Source organism: Desmodus rotundus, chromosome 12 (genome assembly GCF_022682495.2).
Source record: "Desmodus rotundus isolate HL8 chromosome 12, HLdesRot8A.1, whole genome shotgun sequence".
In the NCBI taxonomy this organism is placed as follows: domain Eukaryota; kingdom Metazoa; phylum Chordata; class Mammalia; order Chiroptera; family Phyllostomidae; genus Desmodus; species Desmodus rotundus.
This window is the reverse complement of record NC_071398.1, coordinates 20386144-20407862: the sequence shown is the minus strand read 5'-3', so window position 1 is coordinate 20407862 and position 21719 is coordinate 20386144. Positions and strand designations below refer to the sequence as shown.

The 21719-nt window shown below is 41.6% G+C and overlaps 1 protein-coding gene and 1 pseudogene across 5 annotated transcripts in view; one reads left to right on the top strand and one right to left on the bottom strand.

Annotated features, from left to right (window-relative positions):
• ZFP1 (ZFP1 zinc finger protein) overlaps positions 1–15947 on the bottom strand; it is a 34407-nt gene extending 18460 nt beyond the window's left edge. For 2 of the 5 annotated variants that reach the window (XM_024556073.3, XM_045191873.2), the window contains exons 1-2: positions 15810–15888; positions 8714–8770 (exon numbers count right to left, since the gene is read on the bottom strand). Coding sequence is in view for 2 of the 5 variants with exons in the window: in XM_024556071.3 (XP_024411839.2) it covers positions 8714–8728 (15 nt within the window). In the remaining 3 variants the exon portion in view is untranslated. Of the gene's footprint in view, positions 1–6581; positions 6699–8713; positions 8771–15194; positions 15769–15809 lie in introns of those variants that run through there. The other 3 variants (XM_024556071.3, XM_024556072.4, XM_053915263.2) reach the window with 3 other exon arrangements.
• Positions 15948–16051: 104 nt separating this feature from the next.
• LOC112300596 (NADH dehydrogenase [ubiquinone] flavoprotein 2, mitochondrial pseudogene) lies at positions 16052–18388 on the top strand (annotated as a pseudogene).
• Positions 18389–21719: the final 3331 nt, after the last annotated feature.

Genomic DNA, 21719 nt, shown 5'->3' with positions numbered 1-21719 from the left:
GCTGTCACGCATAGTCTAGTATGGTTGTCTTTTCATTCAAAAATTGTGTCAGGATGCTGTACTCCTCCCCTACAGGGTGGGAGATAGTCCAGTAGATCAAAGGGCAGTAATATACAGCTTAAAAATGCTTTTCATTGTGCATATCACCTATTGAACATATGATTCCCAGATCAATTCTAGCTGTGCTTGTATATTTATTTGCATAAATTGGGTATTAAGTCTTTTAGTGGCCATTCGGCTTTTCAGAGTCTTGTGTACGGTCACTCCGTTGATGGAGTGAGTATCATCCACACACTGTCAGCATGCCATTAGTAGAGACATACAATGTGACTCTCATGACATATGGGACAAATAAAAAAGGTCTAGTATGTTTGTAATTGGACTCTAAATAGGAGAGGGAAAATATAACAAAACGATACTTGAAGAGATAATGCCTGAGAATCTTTCGAAACAGCAAATGTCAGACCATGGAAACACCACTAATCCCCCAAAAAATAAATACAAAGAAAACCACACTTAGGCACATCATAATTAAGCTGCTAAAAATCCCAAAGGAAAAAAGATGCATTGCCTTCAGAGGCAAAACAATAAAAATGACAGCTGACTTTTCAACAGAAACAGTGGAAACCCGAAAATAACAGAATATTTTCAAAGAGATGAAAATACCATTGGGTTGGCCAAAAAGTCTGTTCAGTTTTTTCCATAAAATAAAAGACATATTTTTCATTTCCACCAATAACTTCATTAACTCATATATTTTGAGTAGGTGGGCTCTCTCCCATGTGGTATAACATCGATTGTTCTCAATTAATGTCTCAGTTTGATTGCTGTCAACTTCAACTGCTTTCCCTGACTGTGGAGCATCGTCCAGCACGAAACCTCGCAAACCACTTTTGAACATTAGCTCAGTCACAACACCTTCTCCATACACTGCACAAGTCTTATTTTGCATTTCAGTTGCATTTTTACTTTTCTTGGAATAATAAAGCATAACATGCAGGAAATGCTTATTTTCTTCCACCTTCAATAATAAAAATAGCTACACAAAAATTCACCAAATTTTAAAATCTTTTTAAATTCATGCTGCTATGACAACTGTCACAATACGATCTAACGAAATTGTGCTGAATGAAGTTCAAAACAACTAAGTGCTACTAGCGCCATTTACAGAAAAAAACCAAACAAACTTTTTGGCCAGCCCCATAGAATATGAGTTGGCAAACTTTTTCTATAAGAACCAAGTAGCAACTGCCTTAGGTTTTGAGAGCCGTATGTAGTCCCTCCTCCAAATAATCAACTCTCATGGTAGCACAAGAGCAGGCACAGGCGAGACAGAGTTGTCTTCCAATAAAAGTTGATTATGAACACAGAAATTTATATTTCATATAATTTTTACATCATAAAACACCCTTCTTCTTTTGATTTTTCCCCCCTCAACCATTAATAAATGTTGCAGGTAACCTAATCAGCATTGTTTTGTGACAACTTATAGGCATCTTTAGTCACTCTGCATGGACTGAAGGTAATGGGTCATCTATGCCTGAGATCAATACCAAATACTAACACTAAATACCCATGCTAAAACCCATTCTCAGCTGTGGGCCATACAAAAACAAGGCAGCAGGCCATTCGACCCATGGGCCACAGTTTGACATTCTGAAGTAAAAGGGTGACTACTACATAACGTGATGTGTTAGGTACTATTACTACTATCAAAGGATACACTCCAAATAGAAAATTAAACCTAGCACAGCTACGGCTGGTGTAGCTCAGTGGATTGAGTGGCTGCTTATGACCTGAAAGGTCTCCAGTTCAATCCCTGGGCAGGACACATGCCCGGGTTGTGAGCCAGGCCCTCAGGAGTGTGCTAGAGGCAACCAATGGATGTTTCCCTCTAACATCGGTGTTTCTCTCCCTCTCTCTCTCTCTCACTTCCCCTTTTTCTAAAAATAACTAAAAGCTTTAAAAAGATGGCAAGATGACACTTAAATCCAACTATGCCCTTAATTAAATTAATTATAAAGTAAATAAAAATACAGAAGTCTCTGTCAGATTTGATTTTTTTAAAAAACATGATTCAACTGTATGCCCCTTACATATTTACTATATGACAAATCAACTGTGTCAGATTTGATTAAAAAACATGATCCAACTATATGCACTATAAATATAAGAACACAAATTGACTGAAACAACAAGAATGGAAAAAGATATACCATAAAATCACTCACTAATCATAAAAAGGTAGGTATGGCTATGTTTACATCAGAAAATGATTACAAGCAAGAATAAAGAATGACATTCCAAAATGATAGAAGGGTAAATTCATCAGGAAGATAGAACACTCATAAACATGCACACGATGTGTATGTACTCAACGGCATAGCTTCAAATTACATATGATTAAAAATGACAGAACTAGAACAAGGAATGGACAAACCCTCATTCATACCGTCAATCAAGTATCAGAACGGAACGAAGACATTTTCAGAAACACAAAGGCTCAAAAAGTGTCTTCCTCACATGCCCTTTCTCAAGAAACTACTAACGATGTACTTCAATAAAACAACAGCAATCCAAAAAGACAAGACGTGGAAAGGAGCCGAAGGAAATCCCTAAGAGGGTTTGAAGGAGACTGTCGGACAGCCGTGACTCTCCTCTGACGCCGAACTGCTCGCTGTACAAACTGGAACAGTGTGGTTCAAGACGGAGGCGTTTTGAGTGCCGCCATCAACAAGACGCCTACAACCGCCGTCCGCCACCTTTGCAGGATGCCTGGGTAAGCCCGGTCCAAACTCTCACCTGTCCGTGGTTGGCTTATCCTGACCCAGTGCTGATGGCATCTACCTCTCCCCTGCACACCAGGCTGCCTTAGATCAAATGAGGATATCCATTTCATCTCACAGAAGTGAGCTGGCAGTTGATTGGTGACCTAAGAAGCGGAAAATAACGAGCAGCCCAGGCACTCTAACCATATTCCTGCCAGACCAAATCCACACTTCGACCCTGCCAGATGGCCCAACCTTATGTTTTCCTGTGTTCCTCATGACCTTGCCTGTGACTTTTCCAAATGGGATTTTTGTAAACCCAGAGACTCTATTCAGCTCACCTTCTCCTAGAAGCCTTTGTCCAATACCAGCAACATTTCTAGACACACTACATTTGCGCTTGCCTGGTAAGTGTGCTACACTACTTGGTCCGTGCTAAGGCTATCGGTTTACACGGCCACCAGAAGTCTGTGAGTGGCTTCACCTCTCTCTAGCTAACACTGGCTAATGTAATTTAAAACAACAATAACAAAAACTCCGAATCTTGACAAAGGGAACGCGGGTACATGAGAGGACATGTTTTAAATCTTTCATGTCTAGAACAACAACAACAAAACCGTCCACCAATCAGACAGAAAATTATGCAAAACAAGGCAATATAAATTACAGCTATTGTTCTTCAAAACTGAATTTTATATGGATTACAGATACATACATAAGTGGTAAAATCTTTCTGAAATGCAAAGGAATGATGAACATAAATATAAAGATACTAGCCACGTAGTAGGAGGGTTTAGTAAGAGAATGTATCATAACAAGAGATAATGGACAATGAGACTGCTGGTCAAGATGGCAGAGCAGGTACATGCTGTGCCCACCTCTTTCCTCCAGCCACATTAAAATTCCTGTAACTAAGCGTATAAAGAAACAACAGTGTGGCCCTGGCTAGTGTAGCTCGGTGGATTGAGTGTGGGCCTGCGAAGCAAAGGGTCGCTTTGCTGGTTCAATTCCCAGTCAGGGCACATGCCTGGGTTTCAGGCCAGGTCCCCAGTGAGGGGTGTATGAGAGGCAACCACACAATGGTGTTTTTCTCCCTCTCTTTCTCCTTCCTGCACCTCTCTCTAAAAGTAAATAAATAAAATCTTAAAAAAAAAAAAAAAAAAAGCAACAGCAATGTGGAGACTGACAGGGGGCAGAGACTTGGAACAGACAGATCCCAAGCCCACAATGTGGTAAATAAGAATCAGGAGTTACTTCTGCTGCTGAGGTCCCCCCAAGGAGCAAGGGGTCCCAACAGCACAATGGCTCCCCACCCCGGGGCATCAGTGCTGGAAAGAGAGTTCCCATAACCTCTGGCTGTGAAAAATAGCAGGGATTGCATCTGAGAAAGACAAAGGGCTCTAGGGACTGAGGCCCTGCAGGTCCTAAGGGCCTGTGCAGAGACTCAATTGCTCACAACCTCACCACAAGCCCCAGCGCAGGAGCAGCAGCACACAAAGATCCAGGGACACAGGAGGGAGAGCAACGTTGCCTAACTTCAGGATGAGGGCTAGTGGGTGGGGGTTGGGGCAACTCCTTTGGGGATGAAAGTGCTGGCAGGCGCCACTGTTCCTTGGTTGAACTCTCCTCCCCCCCCCCCCCCCCCCCCAGCTAGCCCAATGCAGGCAGACGCCAAAGCTGTACTCTCCATTACCCTGGCTAACATGTTCACCCTGCCCTGGTGATTCACTAAGACTCCACCCCACTCAACAGGCCCACCAGGCCCAAGCCTCTTCCAGTGGCTCCTCTACAATGTAAAACAACTTGCCTTGGTTCATGCTGTGAACTTTCCCCAAATCTCTCAAAAGTCCACAACCCCGAACGAGCAGCAGCCAGCCTTGTTGTGCCTTGTATCTCTTGGTAGGTGGCCCCAAGTCCAGCACAAGTAGTGGCCAGTCTCAACTCGCACTGTAACTCCTGTTGGGTGGACCCAAGCCTGGCATAAGTGGCAGCCAGTCTTGGCCTGGAACATAGCTTCAATTCAGTGCTGGCCTCAGCCCACATCCCGGTGCTGGCTTCAGTTTGCACTGTAGCCTCTCCCAAGTGCCTCCAAGTCAAGAACAAGTGGCAACCAACTACAGATCACTTTGTAGCTCCTACCAAGAGGCCCCAAGCTTGGCAAAAGTGGTGGCTGAACTTGACCTGCTCCAGGGCACCTTCCAAGAGGATCCAGAACCACTATGCCCAGTGGCTGGCTTCAGACCAGAGCACCACTCAACCAGCCACACAAAGGAGACACCCAAAGGGTAAACCTGACTGGCACCAGAGCCCCATTAAAGTGATTCCTTCTCCATGGGGTCAGACCCCAGACAACAGCTTGTCTGCTGTAGTCACCGCCAGGCCTCACATCACAGCTGGTCAGCCTGAAGGTCAACCCCACCCACTGCCATGCCAACAGCAACACAGCCTCAACTACAACAGGAGGGCACACACAACTCACACGGGGGACCACAACCATGGAGCACCTTGCTCAGGTGACCAGAAAGACTGCACCACTGGGCCCCACAGGACAACTTCTACAGAAGGTCACTGTGTCAAGAGCAGGAGATGTGGCAGACCTACCTAATATACAGAAACACACATAGGGAGTCAGCAAAAATAAGGAAATAAGAAACACGGCCCAAATGGAAGAACAGAACAAAACTCCAGAGATAAGAACTAAGCAAATTGGAGACGAGCACTCTACCAGACAGAGAGTTCACAACACTGGTTATAAGGATGCTCAATGTGCCCTGGCTGGTGTGGCTCAGTGGACTGAGTGCCCACCTGAGAATCAAAGGGTTGCTGGTTCAATTCGTGGTCAGGGCACATGCCTGGGTTGCAGGCCAGGTCCCTGGTGGGGGGGCACTTGAGAGGCAACTACACACTGATGTTTCTCTCCCTTCCTTCCCCTCTATCTAAAAATAAATAAAATCTTAAAAATAAGGATACTCAATGAACTTAGGGGAAGAATAGATGAACTCAGTAAGAACCTGAAAAGAGATAGAAAACATAAAAAAGGAAACAGAAACATAATAAAGTACCAGTCAGGCACCCATTGGTGTGGCTCAGCGGGTTGGGCATAGTCCTGCAAACTAAAAGGTCACCAGTTTGATTCCTAGTCAGGGCACATGCCGGGGTGGTGGACCACGTCCCCAGTTGAGGACATGCAAGAGGCCACTGATCAATGTATCTTTTGCACATTGCTGTTTCTCTCCTTCTCTTTCTCCCTCCCAAGTAAATAAAATCTTAAAAATACTCACGGTGATGTAAAGCATAGAGAATATAGTCAATAATACTGTAATAACTACATGTGGTGCCAGGTGGGTACCAGACTTACTGGGGTGATCACTTTATGAGGTATATAAATGTCTAATCACTATGTCATACATCTGGAATTAATATATTATATGTCAACTGTAACTGAAAAATAAAATAAAAAAAGATACCCCCCCAAAAAGAAATAACAGATAATGTTCAATTTCTTACCCTGGGTAAGTACATGGGTGCTCGTTTTATTATTACTCTTTTATGTATACCTATTTGTTATACATATTGTTATAATACATGCAAGAAGGATTATAATACTGTATATGTGTTACATTACACAATAAAAAAATTAGGAATTATGTTCTGGTATGGAAAGACTTTAAAGATACATCATTGAGTGATAAAAACATACATAAAAATATGAAAACACAAACCACAGATGGGAAAAAATCTTTGCAAAACATATACTTAATAAAGAACTAGAATCCCAAATATATAAAATTCAACAATAAGAAAACAACCAACCTGATTTAAAAATGGGCCAAAGCCCTGACTGGAAGGTTCAGTGGGTTGGGCATCGTCCCGAAAAGCAAAAGGTCATGGGTTCAATTCCCAGTCAGGGCACATGCTTGAGTTGCAGGCCTGGTCCCCAGTTGGGGGCGTGGAGAGGGAACCGATCAATGTTTCTCTCACACATCAATGTTTCTCTCCCTCTCTTTCTCCCTCCCTTCCCCTCTCTGAAAATAAATAAATAAAATCTTTTAAAAAAAGGTTCAAAAACCTTAACAGACACCTCAACCAAGAAGATAAACAGATGGAAAACAAACCCTTGCACACAGTGATTATAGGAGTTTTATTCACAATTACCAAAACTTCAAATCAACCAAGATGCCCTTCGATAGGTTACAGATAAATAAATCATGGTACATCCATATAACAGCATCTGTGTATGATTCAGTGCTAAAGAGCAATGAGCCCTGGAGCCATGAAGAGACATGGAGGAATCTTAAATATACTTCTAAGTGAAAGAAACCAATCTGAAAAGACTACATCCTGTATGATTCGAACTATTTGACCTTCTAGAAAAGCACAACAATGGAGACGGTAAAAAGAGCAGTGGGAAAACGTGCGGCTGCTGGCTGTGTAGGTGTGTGAGCCCCCAGCCTGGGCCGGGCTGTTTGGGTGGAAATGGGGCAGTATGCAGGCCCCCCCGGGACATCTGAGAGGAAGCTCAATCACTCCATTGCCAAGGGGCTGAAAAAGAAGTTTGCTGCGAGGTACTGGGCCCATGTGGTCATGGGCAAGCCTGGCATCCAAGGGCCCAGCACTACCCACCCACATGCTGCAGGCCTGGCCCTGGGCGAGTAGCTTATCTCAGAACTTGGTTTCCCCACCTTTACAAGGCAGTCCTTACCCCATATGGAAGTTGGAAGAAATCAAAAGAGAAACTGGATTTGAAAAAGGCCCTTTAACCTCAAAGTGCTAGACTGCACACTTCCTAACTACTTTGCAATCTTGGGTGAGCATTTATCCACTCTGGGCTTCAGTTTCCACTTGTAAAATTGAAATAATAATTGCTGTCCGAAAAAAGAGCAGTGGTTGCCAGGGACTCAGGGACAGGGAGGGATAAATTAACAGATAGAACACAGAGGATTTTTAGGGCAGTGAAACTATTCTGTATGACATTATAATGCTAGATACATGTCATTATGTATTTGTCAAAACCCACAGTGTCCAACACCAAGAGTGAACCCTAGTGAAATCTACTGACTCTAGGTAAAATATCAATATTGACTCATAAATTGTAACAGGTACACCACATTAATGTAAGATGTTAATAAAAGGAGAAACTCCTGGCTGGTGTGGCTCAGTGGACTGAGCACCAGCCTGGGAACTGAAAAGTCGCTGGTTCGATTCCTAGTCAGGGCACATGACTGGGTTGTAGGCCAGGTCCCCAGTTGGGGGCGTGTGAAAGAAAACTGATGGATGTATTTCTCACATACTGATGTTTCTCTCCCTGTCTTTTTCCCTCTTTTCCTCTCTCTCTAAAAGTAAATAAAATCTTTTAAAAAAATGAAGTCTATTAATTAGAAACAAAACACATATAAACAGAACAGTATGATTAAGATGCTACCTTATAATAACCTGTATTTGTACTTTGTAAATATGTACAAGTAAACTCTGGAAAGCTACTCAAGAAAGTAATAACAATGATACTTGTGGAAGTTAGAGGAGAATTTAAATACACACCCAAATGTTTCCTGAGTTCTCCGCATCATGTTAACCTGATCAGAAGAATAAAATGCACACAACAAAACCCTGCGTTTGCACTGAAGAACGCTGTATGAAATAACCACAGACAAATTGATAATGCTTGTAAACTTGGGCTGTTTCCGCAGATGCTGTCCAAAACACCAACGAAATGAAGGTCCATAAAATACATTCAGAACTAATACTAGACAACCAAGATAATGGTGTCCACAACCAGTGCAAGGCACTTAACTAGGGTGGTCTGCATTTCAGCCGCTGGTATTGATCAGTAACATTTACTGTGTTTTCCTCGAGTTTCACTCATTTATACTTTTGTTTCATATTCTGGATCCTTATAAACTTCCTCAAATGTAATGAAAAAACAAAATTGGGAATAAACAACTCACCTGGGGTTTGTTCATTTTCTGCAGCTGCTGGGTCAAGGCACAGATATGAAAGCAGATCTGGAATAAAGCAAAAAGGAAGGTATTGTTATTAAAGATCTGACCCGCCTCAATTACAAATCCCTGCATGTCACCTGCGAAAAACGCACCTCCTGGGACAGTCACTTTGCCTCTTCAGAAGGAGCAGAAAGGATCATACTGGCAGCCCTCACCTTCAATCAAATATGATGAGACACTTGAAAAGGCATGAGTAAGACCACCCACTATCAAGAGAAGAAGCAATTAACAGAAGCCTCAACTAATGAAAACAAAAGAGAGGGAATCTAAAACAACTATAATTCCTATATTAAAGGCTTTAATGGGAAGGATGGACAACATGAGTAAATAGGGAATTTCAAAAGAGATGGATACTGCAAGAAAAAATCAGATGGAAAGGTTAAAGAAAAGCACAATAACCAAGCTGAAAGAATACCTTCAACAACAAAGCTGAGGAAATTTTCAGGAAATCTAAAGATAGGTCAAAAGAAAATTACCCAAACTGAAATAGAAATTGAAAGTGGAAGGAAAACAAAGAAACACACAAACAAAAGGACAGAGTATCCAAGAGCTGTGGCACAGTATCAAATGACCTAACAAACACGCCACTGGAGTCCCAAAAGGAGGACCTGGCCAAGTATCTCGGTTGGAGTGTTGTTGTCCAGATATGCCAAGGTTGTGGGTTCAATCCCTGGTCAGGGTACATACAAGAAACAAGCAATGAATAGATAAATAAGTGGAACAACAAATCAGTATTTCTCTCTCCCTGCAAGCTCATTTTTTTTTAAAGAAGAAAAATGGGACAGAAATATTTAAAGACACAATGGCCAAGAATTTTCCAAAGATAATGAATACCAAAGCACAGTTCCAATAAGTCCAGACAATTTATCCAAACAAGCTAAACCCTAAAAAGCAAAACAAAACAAAGATACATGTGGACACATCATAGTCAAATTACTGAAAACCAGTCAAGGGGAAAGTCTTGAAAACAGCCAGTGGAAAATAGGCATTATATACAGAGGAATAAATAATGACAGCCAACTTCTCATCAGCAAATATGCATATGCAAGTCAGAAGACAATGTACTGACATCTTTAAAGTGCTTTTAAAAAAAAACAAAAAAAAAGAAAGAAAAAAACCTATCAACCCAGAATTCTATACCCAGCAAATGTATCTTTCAAAATAAAAATAAAAACCTTTCAAACAGAAATCAGTACCATACACCTGTACTACAAGAAATGTTCAAAGGGACTTCCAGTTAAGATGGCAGTATTGGTAAACACGGCTCACCTCCTTGCACAACCACATCAAAATATAGAACAACCATCATTCAGAACTATCAGAAATCGAGTTGAATGGCAGTCTAACAACTATGGAATTAAAGAAACCACTTCCATCCAAACCGGTAGGAGGGGCAGAGGTGCAGAATGGGCTGGTCCCACATCCACGTGTGGTGGATAAAAATTCAGAAGGGCTATCTTGGGAGCAGGGAGAACCAGCCCCATACCAGGCTTCCCAGCCCTGGGTTCCAGTGCCAGGAGATAAGTCCCCATAACTTCTGGCTGCAAAAACCAGTGGGGATTAAGTCAGTGGAAGAAACTTCCGGAGTCCCAAGCAGTTCCTCTTAAAGAACACACACAAACTTATTCAGACTCACTCCCTCTGAGCTCCAGCACCAAGGTAGCAGCTTGAAAGGCACCAGTGGCTTTACAGGGAGGAATGGAAATGCTGGTATCTTCAAGGCAGGAGCTAGAGGACAGCTTTCTCCCAGACAGATGGGCAGGCAGAGGCCATTGTCCCTTTACTGAGCCCTCCCTACAAAGAGCCACAGAACCAGCAGGTGGATGCCAAATCTGAGACATGTCCATCAACCTGGCTAACACTACGGCCCCACCCTGGAGATCCTCTGAGACTCCATCCCACCCAACTTATGGGCCCACCCAAAATGTTAACCATGACTTTTCCATACGGTCTTGGCTCATGTTTCACAACTTCCTAAATTCTCTGAAACAAGCAACAGCTGGCCTAAACAAGCCCCCAGCCTTTGTACCTCTTGCTATTAGGCCCCAGGCCTGGCACTAGCAGCAACCAGCCTAGATTCACAGCATGGCCTCACCTGGGAATCTCTAAGCACAGCACAAGAAGCAGCCATCTCAGATTGCTTTATAGCTCCTGCAGGGTGGCCCAGGGCAGAACACATGTGGGGGCTGATCTTGGCCTGTACCACCTGGGAAACAACAGAGCCTGTGCACCCAGTGGACAGCTACAGACCACATCAGAGCACCACCACCCTGTTCCTGCATCGCTGATCCTCCAGAGGGTGGAGGCTGGTGATCAGTGGTCACAGCCAGTCCTTGCAGCTGACTGGCCTGGAGTTTCCTCCCAGTGACCTGCCAACAGCAATTAAGGCTCAACGACAAGAGGAGGTGTACTTAGCTCACATGGAGGGTGCACCTTGAGTACCCAGCTTGGGTGATAGGGGAGGCTGTGCCACTGGACCCTACAGGACACCTACTACATTAGGCCACGCTACCAGGGAGTCATAGCAGCTCTGCCTAACACACAGAAATAAACACAGAAACACAGGGAGGCTGCCAAAATGAGCAGGCAAAGAAACATGGCCCAAATGAAAGAACAGATTAAAACAGAAAAATAACTAAACAAAATGGAGATAAACAATCTACCAGCTGCAGAGTTCAAACCACTGGTTATAACGATGCTCAAGGAACTTAGTGAGGACCTCGACAGCATAAAACAGATCCAGTCAGAAACGAAGGATACACCAATTAAAATAAAGAACAAATTACAGGGAAACTGTAAATTGTAGAGTGGATGAAGCATAGAATCAAATGAATGATTTGGAACATAGGAAGCAAAAAACAAGCAATAAGAATAGCAAGAAGAAAAAAGAATGCAAAAAAACAAGGATAGTATAAGCAGCCTCTGGAACAACTTCAAACATTCTAACATTCACATCATAGGGGGGCCAGAAGGAGACAAGAAAGAGCAAGAAATTAGAAATGTATTTGAAAAAATAATGGAAGAACACTTCCCTAAATTGGAAAGGAAATAGACATGCAAGTCCAGGAAGCAGAGTCCCCAGTGAGCTGGATACAGACACCTACTCCAAGACATATCATAATTAAAATGCCAAAAGTTAAAGAGAGAGACTCTTAAAAACAGCGAGAAAAAAGAAGTTATTTACCTACAGGGGAGTTCCCATAAGACTGTCAGCTGATTTCTCAAAAGAAATTTTGCAGGCTAGAAGGGATTGTCAAGAAATATTCAAAGTCATGAAAATCAAAGACATATAGCCAAGATTACTCTATCCAACAAAGATATAATTTAGAATTGAAGGGCAGATAAAGAGCTTCCCAGACAAGAAAAAAACTAAAGTTCATCATCACCAAACCATTATTATATGAAATGTTAAAGGGACTCATTTATGAAAAAGATCAAAACTATGAATAAAATGGCAACAAATACATATATCAACAATTGAATCTAAAAAACAAACTAAGCAAACAAGAAGAACAGAGACAGACTCATGAATACAGAGAGAGTTTTGATGGTTGCCAGATGGGAGGGGGGCGTGGAGGAATGGGTACAGAGGTGAGAGGATTAAGAAGTATAAATAGGTAGTTACAGAATAGCCATGGGGAGCCAAAGAACAAGAACTTATACTCATGACCCATGGACATGAACAAACGTGTGGGGATGCCTGAGTGCGTAAGGGTGCTGGGTGGGAGGGGCAATGGAGGTAAAATTAGGACAACTGTAACAGCATAATCAATAGAGTATAATTTTTTTAAAAAAGAAATATTTAAATAAGTTCTTCAGATAGAAGGAATATGGTACCAGACAGAAATCTGACTCTATACAAAGGAATAAAGACCTCCAGCGTGGTTAAAAATAAAGATAAATGACAGCACAAGGAGTGCGGTAATGAAATTGGAAGTATACTGTTTTAAGGATCTTACATTACACAGCATAATATTATTTAAAGGTCTACTGTGATTAACTCAAGATGGTTACTATAAACTCTAGGGCAATCACAGAAATTTTTTAAAAAGAGGTATAAATGATAAGCCAACAGTGAGAAAAAAGTTGGAATCATTAAAAGTACCTACAAAATCCAAAAGTAGTTGGGAGAAGAGGAAAATAGGGACAAAGACCAGATGGGACATGTAGAAAAAAAACTAGCAAGATGGTAGATTTTAATCAACAACTGGTATAAACATATCAATTTAATGACAGAGCTTGTCAAGTTGGATTAAAAAAAGCAATACCAAACTATATGCTGTATATAAGCGTCTGTTTTAATATAAAAACATAACTAGGTCAAAAGTAAAGGGATGAAAAAAGATATACCTTGCAAACACTAATAAAAAGAAAGCTGGAGTTATATGTATTATATTATATTATATTATATTTATTACAGTACTACCAGACGAGTAAATTTCATAAGAAATATTACCAGGTATAAAGAGTGATAGTTCATAAAAGTAAATGTGTCAAATCACCAAGAAGATGTAATGACCCTAAATATATAGGTACCTAACAAAAGAACTTCAAAATACAAGAAGCAATGATAGAAAAGAGATAAATCCGTAATTACAGTTGGAGACTTCAAGACTCTTCTCAGGGACAGAACAGATAGAAACCCACTAAGGACACAAAAGAACTGAAGCACAGTATCAACCGCCCCGGCCCACTCAGTATTTCCAGAAGAATGCCCCACCGACAGCACAACAGTCGTTAAAGTACATAGGAAACATTCACCGAAATAAATCAGATTCTGGTTTTTCTTTTAATGTTATTGTTGTTCAAGTACAGTTTTCTGCCTTTTCCCCTAAATCATATTCTTGACCATAAAACAAACGCCAGTAAGTTTTAAAGAACTGAAATTTGAGAGCCTATTCTTTGGAAAACAGAATTAAAGTAGAAATCACTAATAGAAAGAGATCTGGAAAATCCCCAAGTATCTGGAAATTAAACAACAGAATTCTAAATAAGTAATGGAAATAAATTAACCCCAAAGCAAGCATAAGGAAGGAAATAATAAAGGTAAGAGCAAAACTCAATGACACTGAAAACAAAAAATCAATAGAGAGAAATTCAGTGAAACCAAAAGCTGGTTATTTCAAAAGATTAATAGTATCAACAAACCTCTAGCCAAACTGGCCAAGGTAAAAAATGAGAACACAAATAACAAATATCAAGAATGATCGAGGAGACATTACTACAGACACTACAGACATTTTAAAGTTATTTTGTAACAATAAACATAGATAACCACTAGCTACACTAATTAAGGGGAAAAAGACACATCTCAAGTATACAAAATTAAAAAGTGGGAGGTATTAAATACAAAAGAAAAAAATAATGGAAAAATTCCATCTTCAATAGCAGCAAAATACTACATAAGAATAAAGCTAAGGAAAATGCAATTCTTTTATAAAAATGATGAAATACTGCTGGTGGGCAGCAAAACAAAAGAGGACATGAACAAATGGGAAGGCCTAATAGTGAGACCCAACATCCTAAGGGTGTACATTCCCCCTAATTTATTGTAACCGTTAGTGGGATTTCAATGAGAGTATCAGCAAATGTACCCATTAACAGGATCACAGTAAGAATATCAGCAAATTAAAAAAAAAAAAAAAAAAACCGATTCTGAAGTACCACTGGGAATCATCAGAAAACTTGCATTGGGTTGGCCAAAAAGTCCATTTATTTTTTCCATAAAATAAGAGACAGAGTTTTCATTTTCACCAATAACTTTACTGATCTGGATATTTTGAGTATGTTGGCTCTCTCCTGCTATTGGCTTCTAGTGCAGAGGCCAGGGGTGATGCTGAACATCTTCCAATGCATTAGACAGCCTCACAGCAAAGAATTATCTGCCCCAAATGTCAATAGTGCGAAGAAACTTTGCAAACCACTATTGACACGTTGGATTAGTCACAGCACCTTCTCCATGCACTGCTCAAATTTTCTGCATTTCAGTTGAGTTTTTACCTTTTTTGAAATAATACAGCATAATACACTGAAAATGTTGCATATCTTCTTCCATCTTCAGTATTAAAATGGCTGCACAAAAATTCACCGATTTTGATAAGTTTTTTTAAATACACGCTGATATGACAGCTGTCACACTACAATCTAACGAAATTGTTTCAAATAAAGTTAAAGACAGCTAAGCACTACTAGAGCCGTCTTAATGAAAAAACTAAACGAACTTTTTGGTCAACCCGATATAATCTCAAAGTGGTGAAGGCTTTGGGTGCCACAAAAGAGAAGAGCAGTAAATTAACTGGAGAAATTCAAAATGCCTGCATGGCAAAAAACTATCAGGGAGAACCATCAAAAGGCAAATGAAAAGAGGCTTGCCATTCATAAAACATAAAGTACCAGCTGCCTGCGTGACCTGGGCAAATCACTTCACCTTTGTGACCGGCGGCTTTCCTTCTCTTGAAACTGCGATACTAGCGAAGCCCCCAAGGTAGGGGTGAGGATTAGGTGGACACGTAACAGAAAAGGCTCTCGCGAAGACGTCGGAACTCTTACTCGTCGGGACGTCCCGCGCAGCGGGAAACTAGCGGGGCCTGTCAATTCTCCCTCCACCCAGCGAGGCCCCGGGCCGCCCGCCGCACGCCGCGCAGAGTGCGGCCAGGTGTGTCCCACCCCGCCCCTGGCCTCGCCCAGCACTCGCGCGGCCTAGCCCCGCGCGCTCCCGGACGGACTTCCGGACCCGCTCCAGCCTCGCCGGACCCTCGCCGAGGGTCGGAGGCACTTCCCCGGACAAAGGGAGGAAGGCGACACTCGGAGACGCCCAGCCCCTGCGCCGTCCCCACCCTCGCACGTCCGGCCTCGCGGGCCCCGCCAACCCCAAGCCGAGAAGAGTGCTGGCGGCCCCCGACACAGCCCCGAGGGTCACCGCCTCCAATGAGTCGCCGAAGTTTGGGATCCGACCCTGCGCGGGCACGAGCCCATCCTTCATCTCCTTCCCCTCTGCCCGCCCCTCGGCCCCGCGGAGCTGCCTGGAAGCCCCCCCTCATACCTAGAGGGGCAGTCTCTACTCGTGCCTCAGTGTCAGGCAGGGTCACAACGCTGGACAGCGAAGACGCACGAAAACCGGGGCCCAGTGACCCACTCGCAGCTAGAGGTGGGGGAAGGGCGGCCACCGGCGCGCTCGCAGCCTTGCACATGCGCAGTTGTAGGGACTGCTCGACGCCCCAGGGTCCTCGGAGGAGTCGTCCATGAGGTCTTCGAGACTACATTTCCCATAAGGCTGCGGGGGCCATGCTGTAGGGACTCTCTGGAAAGTCTCCGCCTAGTTTAGCGGTTCAGATGAGCCCTGACCAAGATATTCCCTTGGCTTAGACTATCCATTTCCCCCAGATCAGTTTATGATTTCCAATCACTGTCTCTTCCCAATACAAAAACCTGTCTTTTAAAGACTACACAGGTAATCTATGATATCCGTATTTGAAATAGACTCTATGTGTAAAACAAAGAAAGGCAAATACTCATAATCTCACTTTTCAAAGATAACTGTGTTAAATTCACACCCTTAAAATAAAATTGGCCATAAACATACCATGTGCTGCAACTAGCCTTTTTTTCTTTTTTCTTTTTTTAGAGCAGTTTTAGGTTCACAGTCAAATTCGAGAAGGTACAGAGGGTTCACGTACACCACCTGACCCCACACGTGTAGAGCCTCCTCCCCCATGAACATCCCCTACTGAACTGGAACCTTTGCTACAATGGAATGTATGCTGAGACATCACCCAAAGTCTACTGTCTACATTAGGGTTCACTCTCGGCATTGTACATTCTATGGGTTTTGACAAATAATGTAGTGACATATACCCATCACTATAATATAGTACAGAACAGTTTCACTCCCCTAAGAATCCCCTGCGCTCCATCTATGCTTTCCTCCCTCCTTCTCCCTGAGCCCCTGGCAGCCACTGATCTGTTTATTTTCTTCACAGTTTTTGCCTTTTCCAGAATATAAAGTAGTTGGAATCATACCATATGTAGTCTTTTCAGATTGGTTTCTTTCACTTAGTAATGTGCATTTAAGGCTTCTCCATGTCTTTTTCAGGGCTCGTTTCTTTTTAGCACTGAAAAATATCCCACCCTGACTGGTGTGGCTCAGTGGATTGAATGCTGGCCTGCAAACTGAAACTGGTTTAATTCCCAGTCAAGGCACATGTCTGGGTTGCTGGCTGGGTCCCCAGTTGGTGGCACGTGAGAGGCAACTGAGCGATGTATCTCTTGCACACACACACGAAATCCCATTGTCTGGATGTACCACAGTTTATCCATTCACCTATCTGATATCTTGGTTACTTTCAAGTTTTGACAATTATGAATAAAGCTGCTATAAGCATTCATGTACAGGGTTTTGTGTGGATATAAGTTACTCATTGGGTAAATACCAAAATCATAATTGTTAGATCATACAATATGTTTGGTTTTGCTTAAGAAACAAAACAAAACACCAAACTGTCTTCCAAAGTGTCCATACCATTTTGCCTTCCCACCAGCAAAGAATGAGTGTTCCTGTTGCTTCACATCCTTGTCAGCATTTGGTGGTATCAGTGTTGTGGATTTTGGCCATTCTAATAGGTGTGTAGTGGCAGCAACTAGCTTTCAATTAAAACAATATACAGCCCTGGCTGGTGTGGTTCAGTGGATTGAGCATTGGCCTGCGAACCTGGTTCGATTCCCAGTTAGGGCACATGCTTGGATTGCGGGGCCAGGTCCCTAGTAGGGGGCCCATGAAAGGCAAACACACATTAGTGGTTTTCTCCCTCCCTTCCCCTCTCTCTAAAAAGAAATAAATATAATCTTATAAACAAACAAAAAAACAATATACAGTCTTAAATACGTACTTGTTCTCTTCTCCACGGTGCTCCAGCCCTGGGGGGCTGGCCTCACCACCTGGAGGTGGGGAGACATATAAGGAATTGGCATAAGACAGTCACACAAAACAGAGCTGGAGGAGCCCTTCCTGTGCACAGAGATATTCTTGAGAGTAACTCAGATACTCCATTTGATTTCACACCGGGAAACTAGAAGAGGATAGAGGCAATTGTAAAAAACTATGCAGAAGGTATCCAGAAGAGCATAAAGCAGCAGCTGTGCTTCCAGTCCTGGATTTATCCAAAAGACAGAATGGATGGCTGCCCATTTCAGCTTTGAGCAAGATCGCAGAAGTTTTATGAGTACCTCCAATGAGAGCATATGAAGTAGCAACTTTTCATACAACGTATAATCAATCCAAAGCCAGTTGGAAAGTACCACCTTCGGGTCTGTACTACTAAACCTTGCATGCTTCAAAACTCTGATAGCATCCTGCAGGCCATTCAGAAACATCTTGGAATAAAGGTTGGGGAGACTATACCTGACAAACTTTTCACTCCTATAGAGGTGGAATGTTTAGGGACTGATGTAAATGCACCAATGGTTCAAATAAATGACAACTACTAGGAGGACCTGAAGCCCAAGGATATTGGAGAAATCATTGAGGAGCTCAAGGCTGATAAAATGACAAAACCTGGGCCAAAGAGTGGATACTTCTCTGGTGAGCCAGCTGACGGTCTCACCTCTTTGACTGAACTACACTAAGGACCTGGTGTTAACGTGCAAACAGGCCGTTAGTTTATATTCAATCGTAAATATGTCACTGGAGGGATAAATACGAATCTCTTATCTAAAAAAAGGGGTACTTGTACACCAATGTTCAGAACATTATTCACAATAGCCAGAAGGTGGATGGAAACAACCCAAGTGTCCATCAGCAGAAGCATGGATAGATAAAATGTGATGTATGTGACTCAGCCAAAAAAGAATGAAGTCCTGATACATGTTCCACCATGGATGGACCTTGAGGATACGCTAAGTGAAATAAGCAAGACACAAAAGGACAAATATTGTCTGATTCCATGTACAGCAAGTTCATAGAAAGAGAAAGCAGAATAGAGACAGCAGGGACTGGAGGAAGGGAGGCATAGGATGATGGTGAAGCTCTGAAAAGAGACGGTGCCGACGGCTGTGCACGCCGCTAGCACATTTAATGCCACTGAACTGCACACTTAAAAGTGGTAAATTTCATGTCATGTGTATTTCACCAGAATTGTTTAAAATAATAAATTTGATTGAAGTGATAGTTGCAGAATTCTGTAAGTCAGTAAAATATCAAACTCTCAGCAAGGTATTTTTGTTATTTATTGTTTGTACAGTTTAGATTTTTTGTTTGTTTGTTTGATGAAGTAATTCCATACTTCATCAGAAAGGAAAACAGAACACTCAGGACATTTTTTTAAAAGAGAGACTAATAACTATAAGATACAAAAATGTATTACAAAGCTACAATGAGGAAAACTTTTTAGTACTGGCTTCAGGAATAAGCAAACAAACAAACGAATAAATAAATAAATAAAGACTTAGGAGTGTGGCCCCGGCCGGGTAGCTCAGTTGGTCAGAGAATCATCCCAAAACACCAAGATTGCGGGTTTGGTCCCAGGTCAGGGCACAGACAAGAATCAACCAATGAATGTGTAAATAAGTGGAACAACAAATCGATATTTCTCTCTCTCAAAAAAAAATCAGTAAGTTTAAAAAAAAGGAAAGTTTTTTTTTTAAAAAGGACTTAGTGTATGTTAATTTAGTGTCTCTTTTCACAGCGTTGGTGAAAGACTGGAGCATTCCCCGACTGTTCTTGGGCAGCTAACAATGCAGGGGGAAAAAGGTTGGATTCCTCAGACTGCACATTAGAACAACTAAGTTACATTTTACAGTGGAAATTATCAAAATAGTTATAAAGAAACAATAGGGGGATGTTTTCGATATTCTTTGAGGAGAAGGTACTACACCAACGGCAGAATTCCTAAAGGAAATAACTGGCAAATTCAACGACAGGGAAAATTAAATTCTGAAAAAAAAATACTATAAACAAAGTTAAAGACACGCTGGGAAAATATATGTGGTACGTGTATGCAAGAAAAAGGATAGTCTTAATTTATAAACTCTTAAAAGTTAATTTAACGCCAATAAGAAAAATAAGCTAAGGTTATAAATAGCCAAATTATAAAAGAAATACATAGAACAATAAATTTATCAAAAATGTTTCTCTTTATTAAAAATCAAAGAAGAGCAATATTATAACATATGTAATATCATTTTGACCTATACGTTTGTCAATATAATGATACCCAGGGTTGGTAGAATTTGGAAGAATATTTTTTATGCAATCCTGGTGGGACTATAATTCATAAAATCTTTCTGAAGGCTTCATTGCTTCAAAACTTTAAATGATCATAACCTTCGATCTTGTACAAAGATGCATGTACATAATAGTCTCACATGGCAGCTTATATCTGCAAAACATTGGAAACAATCTAAAACTCTTCGAATAGATGTAAGTGAAATAAATTGTGCGATATGTAAGTAGAAGGTGGAGAAAGACAATAAAAATGGTAGGGTTTACTTACTACAGGGAGTAGGTGTATAATACATTCAAAAATAAAAAATGTAGGCCACACAGGAGTAGATAAAATGTGATCTCATTTTCATAAAAATTATGTATATTTTGAAAAGACTACTGAGATGTACAAAAAATGTGTCAGAAGACCTTGCAAAATTCAAAACTATTTTTTATTAACTTCCCCTTAAGAATAAAGAAAAAGTGTAGAGAATGTTTTTGAAAAACATTGCATATTTTTATTTAAATATTGCTTTTCATTTTTTTGACTTTCCACTAAGGTTTCACAGAGCGCCTGCTTCTCAGTCAGCTACCCAGCAAAGCCTCCCAAGCCTGTGGTGATATCCACTTCTGGCCCAACAAGCACTCACACCGATACTAAGTATGGGCTTGGATGGCGCTGCTATAGGATGTAAAGAGATTTTAACTGTAATGATAGTGACTGTTTAAAGTGGAGCCAATGTCTTCCAAAGCACATCGATAACAGTGCAGCTTGTTCACAGATGCTGACAAAACTTTTCTATTTGTGTTTACTTGCTCAAATGGCATTGCCATGGAGCACAATCCATATATCGCAACATGGGACTTCACCAATGAACTTCTGCATTCTGTTGTATTAAAATACGTTGCTCTCTCTTGTACTCTGAATGAATCATGTGTCTAGGCATGACTTTGTAGGATCATGCATTGGTCATTTGAAAAATACTGGCTGACTCATGGACATCTTCTAAATATTGAGACATTTTATTACATAGTATAAAATGATGACCATAATATCACCATTGATCTCATCAGATAAGCTTTAAGTATTGGGAAGTAGATTTTGCCAAAATTCTACTTTTCACTTGAAAGTTCCTTTTATCATTGGGCGACAAATGTAATCAGCTGCTTCCCTGGAAGTGACAGTTCACTTCACTCATTTTTGAGAAAATGTCTGCCTGACACTCACCCTTCATTTGACGGCTGGCCACTGGAGTAACAAAGGTGTTCCCTGAGAAAAGCAGTTAATTCAGCTCGCCACTCAAGCGATCGCATGTGTGATTTTCCTGGAGTCGACCTTCGTGCGTCCGTGTGTGGCAGAAGTACTCCGTGCACACTTTTCATTTCATCAGACAAAATGTTAAAAAGACATGCACTCAAAGGTTGAGACTTACAACAATGAACAATTCTTACTGCTCCGTGAAGATCATTCTTCAACAAAAGAAACATTTCTCTTCTGCAGTCGCATGTGAGTACAGAATGCGATGACTGCTAGGCCAGCTCGGTGCCACTGTCCGGGATGCCGCTGCGGCTCCGGCAGGCTCCCCCGCCAACTGCTCTCGCACCATGAATGCCAATGTCAACGCAGTGAAATGGGAAAATAACGTCTAGGCACTGTTATTATTACTAAATGATACTGACCTCTGTGATCCCCTGCAAGTGTCTTGGAAAACCCAGAGGTCTTCAGATCACGCTTAAAGCACAATCATAAACATT